The sequence below is a fragment of the Palaemon carinicauda genome, chromosome 31 (genome assembly GCF_036898095.1).
Source record: "Palaemon carinicauda isolate YSFRI2023 chromosome 31, ASM3689809v2, whole genome shotgun sequence".
In the NCBI taxonomy this organism is placed as follows: Eukaryota; Metazoa; Arthropoda; class Malacostraca; order Decapoda; family Palaemonidae; genus Palaemon; species Palaemon carinicauda.
Window position 1 is genome coordinate 76,592,632 of NC_090755.1, and position 13,397 is coordinate 76,606,028.

Here is a 13,397-nt window from a genome sequence, read left to right on the forward strand (position 1 = left end):
GAATTCGGCTACCTACACTCGCCGAAAACGAATACTATGGGCATAATATAACTAATTCATAGCAATGAAGACTAAATAACTAATACTGATAATTAGTTATGAAACCGGGAGGTTGTTCTGGCTAACTAAATAAAGCATGCGATGCGAACAACAGCGTCAGCGTCATGACGCCTCTGGTTAAGGCAACAGCTCCGCCACAAAACACGGTATTTTAAGATAAAACGGCGTTACTTTACGGCCAGAGCTGATATATACAATACAAGAATATGGTACTCAACTTTCCAGAAGAAGGCGAGGCTGAAGATTGCGACATGATGAAACTAATAGCGAATAACTGGGAAAAAACACCTGGTCAACGAGGCTACAAGCGAAGGAATGAGGAAGGCGCGCAATGGTGACGTCAACTAGGATGGCAGCCAACATGGTGGCGGTCATGACGTCACCGAGTACCGTAACAGTAACGGAGGAGGAGAACTTAGTAACGGCTCCTCCCATAACTTGCCACACTTCCCCCTCGAAGCGTAAACGCTATGTGGGGTGCAGATAGCTATGTGGTGTGTCAAGCATACGTCCCCTGTTATTATACGATATCCTAAAGGGAAACCTCATGAGTACTCGCGCCAGAAGTTAGAATTCTGTGAAACCTTTAGTTTAATTCTCTGGGAATATCTACTGTAGTCAAATATACCCTAAGGAAGCTACTGAAGGAACCTTCCATCAGGACGACATGGCCTGAGCCCAAATATATATATATATATATATATATATATATATATATATATATATATATATATATATATATATATATATTTGTTTATATTTAATATAAAAGGGAGCTAGGAAATATCCATGTTATGGTGTGTCTTGTCCTGTTGAAATTTGTCATGTATTCCTTCTCTGAAGGTTGTGGGCTAATGTTAAAAGTTTTTTTTTCACAAAGGTTATTACAGTATTGTACCTCCAGAGATTAATTTTTCTCAAATATCTATTTCTAAAAGGCATGCTTTGAAAGGGGTGTACTTGCAATCATCTGCAGTGAAGGACCTTGTCAGGTTTTGTTTCTCTTATTATGTTTGAAGTACATATGAGAAGCTTGAAAAAATCATTTAGTGTGTGCTGTAATACAATTTTAGTAACCCCAGATGGAACTGTATCTCTTCAATGCCATAAAACATTACTCTTCTCATTTGATTAGTAGGTGGGGATAATCAGGCTGGCTTTACTACCATGAAAATTATGGTCCAATCAATTATAAACATTTATAGCAGCTGAGAAGTAAATATTTAGAGAAATGTCTCCTGAGGTTTGTACGAGCAATGAGATTTCACTCTCACCTCTAGCTACAGTGGTCTTCATTTGAGATGTTAAAAAGATCATAGGCCTAAGGAGTTTAGGAATACTTTTGCACAAACTAAGGAAACTTATCTAGGAAAATTTTTACTTTGCATGTAATCAGTTGGCTGTAGAGCATATCTAAAGATTCTGCATTATGGTAGGGTATAACTTAGGTATAATACTGTAATAATAATTAACTATACTAAACATGCATTCTTTCTTTTAAGGACTGGTGGCAGCGATGAAGTGGCTGAAACAGAAACTGAAACTTTTGAAAGTTTTGATTCCTTCTCACAGGAAGAGGAGGAACTTGCACGTTATTTGAATGATTTCTGCGAATTGGGCAGAACTCCCCCTCGCACGTTTAGGTTACGGCGACAGAAAGAGAGAGATGCCTACTGGTTAGTAATATTTACCAAAATACGTTTGTTCATTTATCTGTAAATTGATAACAGCACAAATAGAGGAAAGTACTGAGGCATAAGCTAAAAATTCAGTACTGTACAGTACACAGCAATACCCTGCTGTCATTGAAGTATAAGAATAGTATTCTGCAATTTTGAGAAATATAACCATGGTGGTGTTTGTTCTTGTAGAAATAATTTTTTAGTAGATCCGTTGTGTTGATTGATGTGTACCCAGAATATTCTATTTTATTATTTTTCACCTCATTATTTCAGTTCGCAGGCAAAGGAAGCGGCCAAAACTATCAGAGCAACCCTTAAAAGACGTAATACTTCTGAGAGATTTCTCTCCCTTCCAGGACTAACTGAGGAGACCATCAGAGACTCGTGTAAGAAACGTCTTAGTATCTGGAGTTTATTTTAGAAAAATTAACCCCTCTAAGCTCTTTATATTTTACTTTCCTCTGAATGAAATAATTCTTTATCCATACATTTTACTTGTTACCATTGTACTTTGTGTATCAATTGACTGAATTTTTGATGAGAAAGTAGCAAAGTAAATTTTTTTTTTTTCTTCTTCCTATAAGAAGATATGTGGTATCTTGCCTCTGGCATTATGGAACATTTATGAACTTTGCTAAGACTCTCAATTAATTTTACCTTGGTGTAATTAGGTGGTCCTCACTTGTTTGTTTAAATCATATTTGCTATTTTAGTGGCCTTTACTAGTTTGTTGAGATTGTTTGTTAAAATATTCTCAAGTAATTGGATTTAATTTTCTTATTTCTTTACCCATGAAATTTAGAACAGGATTTTTATTTCTAAGGATGCGCATCAAAAGCTGTGGTTTTGTGTATTTATTGTTTGGTTTAGCTCTAACCCATCACTTTTTGTTTGCATAAATGGGAATAAGCTCATTTGCAGACAGGTTTTTAAAGGAGAGTCCAATTTGGCACCATTGCACAGACAGGTTCCAAATTGCTTCTCATTGCAATAGGAATACTCTATGTATGTCTACTTAATTGAGAGGACCTTTTGGTATCCAGCACACTATGATATAAGTGATGGAGGTTGAAAAAAAAACTTTTTAAAATAGATTACCGGTATGTATTTATTCATATGGAAGAATTACTTTTTTCATGTTAATATGACGAGTTATTGATATAGAGTTTTTTGGTGAAATAAGAATATTCCAAGGATGATTAGTCTTTCCCCACTTTCTCCCACTCCAAAAGCTCCTTTATCAATTCTAGGACCTCCCTCGTAACTTACCATTTTACACCAGTCATGATGAGGCCAATGATTTGTAAAATTCTTAGGAAAATTTTAGATCCACATTTTTTTATTCCTGCAAGTAAACAGAATACCAAATATGTACAAAAACCAGTCAGACGCATTCCTCTTCTTGCGTCAAACCCTTCAGAGCTCATATTTTTATTGACCTGAAAAATATAGTTGATGGTAAAGGCAAAATGTTTCATGTACAGAGCAGACATAACCTTCAGACAAACCTATTTTTAGTATCAGTTAGATTTAGCTACTAAAATCTGCAGTATGCAGAGTTTTTTTTTGCAATTCTAAACTTAGCAGATAGTGCTGTAAGTCTACCTCATGTGGTGCACTCTAAGCTTTATTAAAGAATCTGTACAATGTCCTTTTTACCCTTAGCAGTACCTACTTTTTAGTCTTCTAATTTACCTTTGTTCTTACTTACGTTCTTCCATTATGCTGTACAACTTTTTTTAACTTTTCATTCATAGTGCAACCGAGGGGTTCCCACCCAGTTGTACATTGGTGCTTAATGAGCTCTTTGGGTCATGGCTTTAGAACTTATTGTCCAAATTCCATCCAATTATCCATCCAAAAAGCAATTTCACTCCAAAAGTTGAATTTTTGTATCCAAAAATCTAATCGCTTGTTACTTGTGTCAAGTTCCACACTTTGGGATGTTTTAGTGAACATCTGTGCTACATACAGCATTATTATTATTATTATTATTATTATTATTATTATTATTATTATTATTATTATTATTATTATTATTAGCCAAGCTACAACCCTAGTTGGAAAAGAAAGATGCTGTAAGTCCAAGGGCTCCATTAGGGAAAAGTAGCCCAGTGAGGAAAGGAAATAAGGAAATAAATAAATGATGAGAACAAATTAACAATAAATCATTCTAAAAACAGTAACGTCTGAACAGATATGTCATATATTAACTATTAACAATGCCATAACAGATATGTCATTTATAAACTATAAAAAGACTCTTGTTAGCCTGGCCAACATAAAAACATTTTCTGCAACTTCGAACTTTTAAAGTTCTACTGATTCAACTACCCGATTAGGAAGATCATTTCACAACTTGGTCACAGCTGGAATAAAACTTCTAGAATACTATGTAGTATTGAGCCTCATGATTGAGAAGGCCTGGCTATTAGAATTAACTGCCTGTCTAGTATTATGAACAGGATAAAATTGTCCAGGGAGATCTGAATGTAAAGGATGGTCAGAGTTATGAAAAATCTTATGCAATATGTATAATGAACTAATTGAACGACAGTGCCAAAGATTAATATCTAGATCAGGAATAAGAAATTTAATAGCATTGCTTAGATACCGCAAACAAAGACATATAAATCAAATAAAAAACACAACCTTGACAGATTTTTTAACGGGTCCATAAACTTAACCACCTTGCAGAAGTAAAGAGATTTTATATGAACTGAGGTTAAAGAGTTTGTTAGGTCAAGTATGAGAGCTATAAGATGTGCTGAAGTTTTTACTTGGTTCTTGCATCGTAATTTGGTTGAATCATATTGCAATGAAGGGTCTCAAACTTTAGAATGGTATGTCATTTCATGTCTTATTTAATTTTTGATAATGAACTACACTGTACAGTGTATGGGATGCATTGTTTCAGTCAGTCACTTGTGTTTTAAAACTTAGATTGTGAACTAGCCAAGAATCGCATTCAATAGCTGAACAAGGAATATACAGTATATTTTTTTCTTATCACCACAATAATATTTTGTTCCGTAACTGAAATACAAACCACGCTATTTACATAGGGTAATTACTTCGGCATAGCTGAAAAGACGAGCCATTAGAATTTTAACGAGGGTTTACTACCCCACCGCTAGTTAGCGGGGGGTAGGGAGGGGTAGCTTGCTAAACCCCCCCCCCCCCTCCCCTCACACACACGAGTGAATGCTTCACTTTACTTTTGGCTCGGGTGATGGCCAGACGTGTCTGCTCCCACCCTCGCTTTGACAGCCATTAATGCTTTTGTCTTTTACTTACTTTTTCTTATACTTAATATATATATATATAAACATTCTTTGTGTTTATGTATATATTTGGGTATAGAAATATAGTAAGTTTCCTTTTCAGTGTTTGTGCTGTGTGTGTAGTGTACGACAACGGAGAGTGAAACACCGGCGTAGTTCTAGGCCACCACGGTTTCACTTCATGGGGTGCGGCCTCTCCCTTGGTCCTTCGGTCGTTCCTTCGGCTTCCGATATTTCGGCCGCCGTGGGGAATCGTCATCGCTGGACTTTCTTCATTCATCTGTTTTCTTCGCTGTTCCTCCTTTCCTACAGGGAACTTGGATCCTCAGCGAAGGGAATGTGGGAGTTTAGTTTGATTACGGTCTCTCTCTCTACTCGAGGTCGTTCACCCCTTACTACTACTACTACGTACTATTACGGAAGCTTCTTTTCCATTGCGGGCTGAGTTGCTATTCCGTTTTATTTGTCTCAATTATTTTTAATAAAATCTAATTGTATTTTTAACTTTTCAGCTTCTGGGGAACACTTCCCTTCGGGGGTCAGTGGTTCTTACTATTTGTGAACATTCAAAAATCAGTTACATAATGGCGTGGTTCTGGTAGCGTAGCTGGTGCCTCTGTATCGGCCCATCGCTTTGACGAAGGAATTAGCTAAATGGAAGACAGCCTGTGAATAGTGGCTTTCACGCGCCCCTGCTTTATACACGACACCCACAAGGTGCTCGCGCGAGGGTAGTAACCTCTGCATTCCATGCTTTTATCTTTCTCTGGTATATTTGAAAGGTTTATATCTGAAAAGTGTAAAGAAGGACCCTTTTCACTGGGCACCACAGGTCTCTCCCCAGAAATAGATTTTTCCTTCGTCAAAATCCCTTAATTGTTATAATTCTGCTTTTTGTTAAAGTTCTCCGCTCTCCCCCTTCTCCCGTGAATGTCAGTGGGGGAGGAGGGCGCATACTTAATTTTTAATTCTTATGTTTTGCTATTCCCTCGGGGTTACTCTTCGGAGTTCCTCCCGGGGGAATTTCTGTTAAATAATTTTTTAACTATTTTCCCAGTTAACTATGCAGTTTTCTTCGTTTGACTGAAGTGTGCCAACGAAGCAGAGCTGTCCTGTTTATGTCTGGGGAGTCTGCTGTCGCTGCCGTCTCTCTAGGACATCGTCATGGGCGTTCCCTTCTCTTAGAAGTTCTCCCGTGACAACTGTCAGCTCTTCAGTACATCCTAGAACGATAAGGGGGTTCGCCTCCAGGGGTAGGTAACTTCCCTTCCGAGGGAGGTTCCCTTCCCAGGTGTGAGATCTTCCCCCTGCAGAGGGGGAACTTCTCATACCTTAATATTCCTGAATGGGTTTTCCTGGTCCTTAGGCGGTTATGCTCTTGGTGCTGAGCGACCGCTCTTGTAACCATGCTCAAGGGGCTGAGCGGTTGCAAGGCCGGCCCATGAAACTTCATGTGACTATGCTCTTGAGGCTGAGATGTCGCTTCTGTAGCTATGCTCAAGGGGCTGAGCAGCTACAAGATCAGTCTTGTGACCTCTCTCGTTCGCGAGGGAGGCCACTCATAAGGGCTCCTCTTCGGAGGATTGCTCCTTATAGGTCAGCTTGCTGACCCTACGGCCCTTAGGGGCACCATCACCAGTCTCTTCTACGAAGTGTTCACCTCTCTCGTTCGCGAGAGAGGCCACTCATAGAGACTCCTCTTCGAAGGATTGTTCCTGATTATACCAGCTTGCTGTTCAGTCACTAACACTTCGGTGTTTAGTGACAGGGAAACTTTGGTTTCTCGTTACGCTGACCCTTCGGGGTCTCGTAACTTTAGTTACGATGATCCCTTGGGATCTCGTAACTTTAGTCACTAACACTTCGGTGTTTAGTGACTAGGAAACTTCGGTTTCTCGTTACGCTGACTCTTCGGGGTCTTATAACATTAGATACGCAGAACCCTTGGGCTCTTGTAACTTTAGTAACTCCTACACTTCGGGCGTTTAGTGACAGGGAAACTTCGGTTTCTCGTTGGGCTGACCCTTCTGGGTCTCGCAACTCAGGCTACGTTAGGCCTTTGGTCTCTCGTGCCCTTAGTCACTCTGATCCTTCGGGGTCTTGTTCTCCTAGACCTGCTGACCTGCCGTCTCCGTTCCTGGCTACTGACGCACTGTGGGCGCCCACGACTAAACCTGTCATTGCACAGGCACCGGTCCCTTCGGGGCATAAGGGACTTGAGCGTAAAATTGCGCCTCAAACCCTTAAGCGCCAGGTTAAACCTGCGCGCCATCATGCTACTGCTGCTGTTCCAGACTTAGCGCCACAGTGCTCACCTGCGCGCGTGCGCGCACCTGTTCCTGTTATGCGCCAGGGTTCCCCTGCGCTCCCACAACCTACTGCGCGCCAGCGCCCACCAGTAGTTCCTGATTTATCGCGCCAGGGCTCACCTGCATGCCAGCGCCCACCTGTTCCTGTCATGTCGCGCACATTCCAAGAGGCACCTAGGTTAGCGCACAGGCGCTCACAGGTGCCTCTAGACCCTCAGCGCACTTCTGGAGTTGAGCGCGAAGCGCGCCCATCGCGCGCAGTTCCTGTTACAGCGTACACACGCTCACCTACGCGCCAGCGCGCTTCTACAATTCAGCGCGCAGTCCAGGAGGTGCCTAAGTTAGCGCACGGTCACTCAAACGCACCCCTGGACTCTCCATCCAGGCTGCGCAATCCTGTACGCGCGCTTCCAGTTGCGCGTGATGCGCGCCCAACTCAACAGCGCACACCTGCGCGCCCGAATCCTGTTGCGGCGCACATCGTTGGAGTTTCCTGAGGTAGCGCACAGGTGCTCACCAGTGGTTCAGCCTGCGGTGTCTCCAAGTCTCTTCTACAAAGGGCACTCTCCCGTTCGCGGGAGAGGTCTCTCATAGAGACCACTCCTCGGAGTATCAAGCAGTACTTACAATGTTGATCGTCAGCTCTGTGCTCTGAAGCAGACCTGCCTTGGTCCTCTTCAGGGGATGCCCTCCCTTTTAGGGACACATCCCAGTTCCTGATCGACCTGTCAGCTGATCCTTCAACCTAGCGCACAAGCGCGTGCGCGCTAGCGCTGACGATCTTCTTATGCGCGCAAGCGCCGACGATCTTCTTTCGCGCGCAAGCGCTGACGATCTTCATACGCGCGTAAGCGCCGACGATCGTCCGCGCGCGGGCACCAATGGTTTCCCGCGCGCGCGTGAGCATTTCAACTTTAAGCCCATCGCAGCAGCGCACACCTGTGCGCCCGCACCCTGATGCGCGCCCACGATCTACTGCGTGCCCAGCGCACCCACGATCTCCTCAGGGTAAGATGCCTGTGCAGACTGCGTAGCGCTCACCTACGCTCCAACGCGCTATCACGAGGCTGCGCAATCGCGCCCTCGCCCAGTCTTTCCAGACACGTGTCCCCCCGCTACTGCGCACTCGCGCCCAACAGTTTTGCATCAGGTTGCTGCGCACACGCGATCAATTGATCGCGCCCATCCAGCCTTCAACCCCACCTCATGTTCCAGCTCCTGCGCGCCGCAGGCCCTCTCCATCTCCTACGCGCACCCGCGCCATCAATCTCGCACGCCCGCACCATCAATCTCGCACGCCCGCACCATCAATCTCGCACGCCCGCGCGTGAGCGCGAAATTCCTGCTGTACACAATCCTTTCGCGCGCGACCCAGGCCAGGGCTCATCGCGCGACCACCAGCGTGATCTGCGCCCCAATCGCCAGTGCGATCACGCATGAAATTTTACAGGGCTTCAGGCGGACAGGTCATCGTCTCGTTCCCCTCCCCGCAAGCACAGAACAGCGCTCTCGCCGGAGGAGGGGAGGTTTCCGGACAGGTCTAAGGACCCTTTTGTTTCAGCTTCGTTTCAGGCGAACCCTCGTTTGTCAACTCCTCCAAGGGTTCGAACGATCCCCTTCCCTCCAGAGGGAGTGTCTGACAGTGCAACTGTCATCCAGCAGCCCTGGTTTGGGACCATAGTCAGAGCTCTTATGCAGGCTATGAAGCCTGTGCTCGCTGACCTGGGTCAGATATCAGGGGCAGCTTCCTCCCCCCTGAAGAGGAAGAGAGTCCCCTCCGTGGTGTCTTCTCCGAGGGCTAAACTGTCTCCTCGCAAGTCCTTGCGCAAGGCTCCTTCTTCCCCCCAGACTTTCTCCCCCTCCCTTGCGGATGAGGATTACCCATCCTATGGGGAGTCGGACGAGCCGGTCCGTTCCCCCATCACACCAATGGGGGAAACTCCGCCTCTTCCTGAGAGGTCTTCTCACATAGGGGTGGAGAAGAGCCTGCATCCATCGTTACTGGAGTCCTGTATCCCTCCCAGGAGGGAACCGGACTCGAAGACTGTTCCTAAGTCTTCGGCAAGGATCAGACAGGAGCCAGCTATACCTTCGCAGAATGTCCACGAATTCCCCCAGGAAGAGCCACTGGGGACGAGAGACTTTGCTGCTAGTCCTTCAGGAGGAGAACACCAACAATCAGAATATGCGTTCTGGCAAGTTCTGACCCTCATGAGGAACCTCAATGGGTTTCCAGAGTCCATGACACCCAGAAATCCTCTAGGGCCAATGCAGCTTTGCCCTGGTCACAAGAAATAAAGAGTGCCAGAGACAAGGTCGAAGGCCAGTTCTCTTAGCTCGCCTCCTCCAACAGATCCAGCGCCGGTAACAAGCTCCTCCCTCCTCCTCGAGTCCATCAGAGGAGGTATTTCGAGATCCTAGAGGAGACTTGTTTGGGTCTTCTGGTTCACCACTCTGTGGAAGAACTCAATGGGGGAGTCCCTCTAGAGAGACTCTCCAACTGGCACGTGTCCTATTCTACTACTGAGATCCTAAGCCAGGAGAAGGTAGCGAAGTGTGCCATGCAGGCAACTTCGTGGCTTGACATCTGGCTGGGGTCTCTGGGCATCCTACGTTAAAGAATAGATCTCATTGTTCCTTCCCCTAGATTGGAGGCTGTTTTCGGACACCCCAGGGGGGGGGGGGGGGGGGCTGGAGACCACGTTCTGTACCACAGGGCCTCAGGCCTGTGGTCAGAATCGGAAAAGTGCCTCCTTATAAATCTGCTAGAGATGAAAGCTGCTCTTCCTGGCCCTTCAACAGTGCCAACAAAGATCTAGCGGATCACTCTGTGGTGTGATGAGCGACAACACCACAGTAGTGGCTTACATCAACAAGCAAGGAGGTACCTTTTCAAAGCGGCTATCCTATCTCTCAGTAGAGATACTGAGATAGACCGAAGCCCACTCGATCCCTCTATTGACTCGTTTCATTCCAGACAAAGGGAATGTGTTCACCGACAGTCGGAGCAGAGCATCTCAGATAATGAGTACCGAGTGGTCCTTGGATCATCCAGTGGCCAACAAAGTCCTGACTTTGTGGGGTTACCCGACTGTGGATCGGTTTGCTACAGCGCTGAACTTCAAGCTCCCGCTGTATTGCCCCCAGTCCCTGATCCCAAAGCACTCTGGCAAGATGCCTTCCAACAACGGTGGACAGTACCAACGTGTGCGCTTTTTCCCCGTTCTGTCTGATGAGGAGGGTGCTCAACAAGACCAGAATATCGGTCAATCGCTCGATGACCTTTTATAGCTACGCTATGGCATCTCGCTGAATGGTTTCCGGACCTTCCGCAACTCCTAACGGAACTTCCGGGAGAACCCCCTCTGCGACACAAGCAAACAACCACATGCCAACATCTCCCACAAAGCCGTAGCTTCGCTTTGACTTAACGCCTAGAGACTATCCAGCATCTCCTCACTAAGAGAGGATTGTCGCAACAAGTTGCAAACGGGATGTCTGGACACCTGCGCAGGTCATCCACAGGGGCCTACTGTACCAGGCAAAGTGGCTAGTTTTTTTTGTGGTTGTAATTGTGAAGGGGTATCTCTCCACTCGATACCACTGTTCCAGCAAGAGTGGAGTTCTTCGTTTATTTGCGGAAAGAATGCGCCTTTCAGTCTCGGCAATGAAAGGCTATCGCTCAGCCTTAAGGCTAGCCTTCAGGCTCAAAGGAGCGTACATTCCTTCCTCGCTGATACTTTCCCTACTCATACGAAGATACGATCTTACCTGCCCTCAGTCAGAAGGGAGATCTCCTCCAGAGCACATGGTTCGAATTCTCAGGCCTCTTAGGAGGCCTCCCTACAAACCATGTCACCAGGCTTCAAATCGACACCTAACTCGAAGGCGGTGTTCCTACTAGCTTTGGCCTCGGCCAAGTGAGTCAGTGAACTTCATGGTCTCTCGTATGACATCGCCCATGCAAGGGGATGAGGGGAGGTAACGTTCGTATTCGTCTCTGAGTTTGTGGCTAAGACACAGAATCCGAGAGTGCCGGATCCTTGATTCGACTCTTTCTGGATTTCGAGTCTTCGTTCTGTAACAGATGACCCAGACCATCTCCTACTGTGTCCAGTAAGGAGTCTGAGGTTATATCTCAAAGAACGGCTGCATTCGTCCCCAAGTGCAAGCTTTGTTTGTGAGCACTGGGAGAACAAGAGGAGGGTCACCAAGAATACCATCTCCGCATGGATTCGTAGGGTGATCCATCTGTCCCTGAATCCTGACCCTCCTCCGTCATGTCGCCTTAGAGCGCATGATGCAAGGGGTGCAGCGACGTCCCTGACCTTCAAGAAGATCTTCTCAGTGACGCAGGTTCTACAAGCAGGGGTGTGGAAGTGTCAGATGACCTTCACAGCCCACTACCTGCAAGACGTGACACACAGGAGGCTTGATACGTTCTCTATCGGCCCTGTGATGGCTGCACAATAGCTGGTCTAACCTCGGCTCCTTAATGGATAGGTAGCAGAGGGTTGAGGGCATTGTTACCCGGTCTTAGTCTGCATGAATGAAAAGATTTGTCTGGCCCTTATTCTTTTCTTCATCCTCTCCTTCCCTGGAGAAAGCAGCATCCTGGGTTCTCTGCATAGCTGACCTCAAACCACTGCAGGTAAACCATGCTTCCTTGTGTTCCTAGTATTAAGAGTAATACTGTCATGTCCCCATACACTGACCAGGTGGTATTGGGAGAGTCCTAGCCTAGAATTCCATCTGAAGAACTCTAGGTCAACTTCCTAGGACGAGTCACGCCCTTCACCTTCACACACAGCTTATGTAGGCCGCAGCAGTTTCACAGCAATGCTAGCGAGGCGCAGGGACTCCTTATTTCTTGAGTACTTACACACTCAAATATTGAGTCCCCTGGCAAAGCCAAAAGCCAGTATAGCAGGGACTTACCGCCCATCCTAAGGGTTGAGTCACCTTATGTAAATAGCGTGGTTTGTATTTCAGTTATGGAACAAATGACAAATTCGTAGATAATTTGTATTTTTCCTAACTATACAAACCTTAGCTATATACACAAATTTGCCCGCCAGCCCTGTCCCCCTTGAAGTCCTACCTCTAAGCAAAGTGAAACATTCACTCGTGAGGGGGAGGGGGGGGTAGCAAGCTACCCCTCCCTACCCCCCCGCTAACTAGCGGTGGGGTAGTAAACCCTCGTTAAAATTCTAATGGCTCGTCTTTTCAGCTACGCCGAAGTAATTACCCTATGTAAATAGCTAAGGTTTGTATAGTTAGGAAAAATACAAATTATCGACGAATTTGTCATATTATGGGGATTATGTAATCATTACTCTGTAATAGTTGCATTTACTGTACTACTTTATCAGTTCAGGGCCACTCATGCATTGATTTATGGTCATTATTGCTTCATTATTGCCTGCAAATTATTTAAAATTGTAGTGAATGATGTATTGAAGTACAGTATCCAGAAATGGAAAAAAATGGAATTGCTTAATTTTTAATAAGCAACTTAGCTGCTTTCAATACTTTGGAGATTTTTTGAGTCGAGTAAAAAAGTCGAAATGCACTATTTAAAGTATTTAAATTATTATTATGAATTAGAAGAATTATCTCTTAGTATTTGCGCGAGTGAAGAAAATATGCCCTTCAATTCAGTATTAAGGATACGTTGAAACGAAATAAGAATTATCTCTTAGTATTTGCCCGAGTGAAGAAAATATGCCCTTCAATTCAGTATTAAGGATACGTTGAAACGAAATAAGAATTATCTCTTAGTATTTGCCCGAGTGAAGAAAATATGCCCTTCAATTCAGTATTAAGGATACGTTGAAATGAAATAAGAAGAATTATCTCTTAGTATTTGCCCGAGTGAAGAAAATATGCCCTTCAATTCAGTATTAAGGATACGTTGAAACGAAATAAGGTCGGAGTTACTGATCATATATTGCGCGCTGATTTTCTTAGAGAATGTGTTAAGACATTGATATCATTAACATTGTTTGTGAAAAAGGTATGTCAGTAAAGGTGTTTTTGTTATACAAATATACAAAAGTTTT

General features: G+C 44.7%; 1 protein-coding gene across 1 annotated transcript in view; it reads left to right on the forward strand.

The window, feature by feature from the left end:
- LOC137624548 (mitogen-activated protein kinase kinase kinase 4-like) overlaps positions 1-13,397 on the forward strand; it is a 242,614-nt gene that overhangs the window by 65,143 nt on the left and 164,074 nt on the right. Inside the window, 2 exon segments of the mRNA XM_068355436.1 lie at positions 1,563-1,736; positions 2,016-2,128. Coding sequence (XP_068211537.1) covers positions 1,563-1,736; positions 2,016-2,128 — 287 coding nt within the window.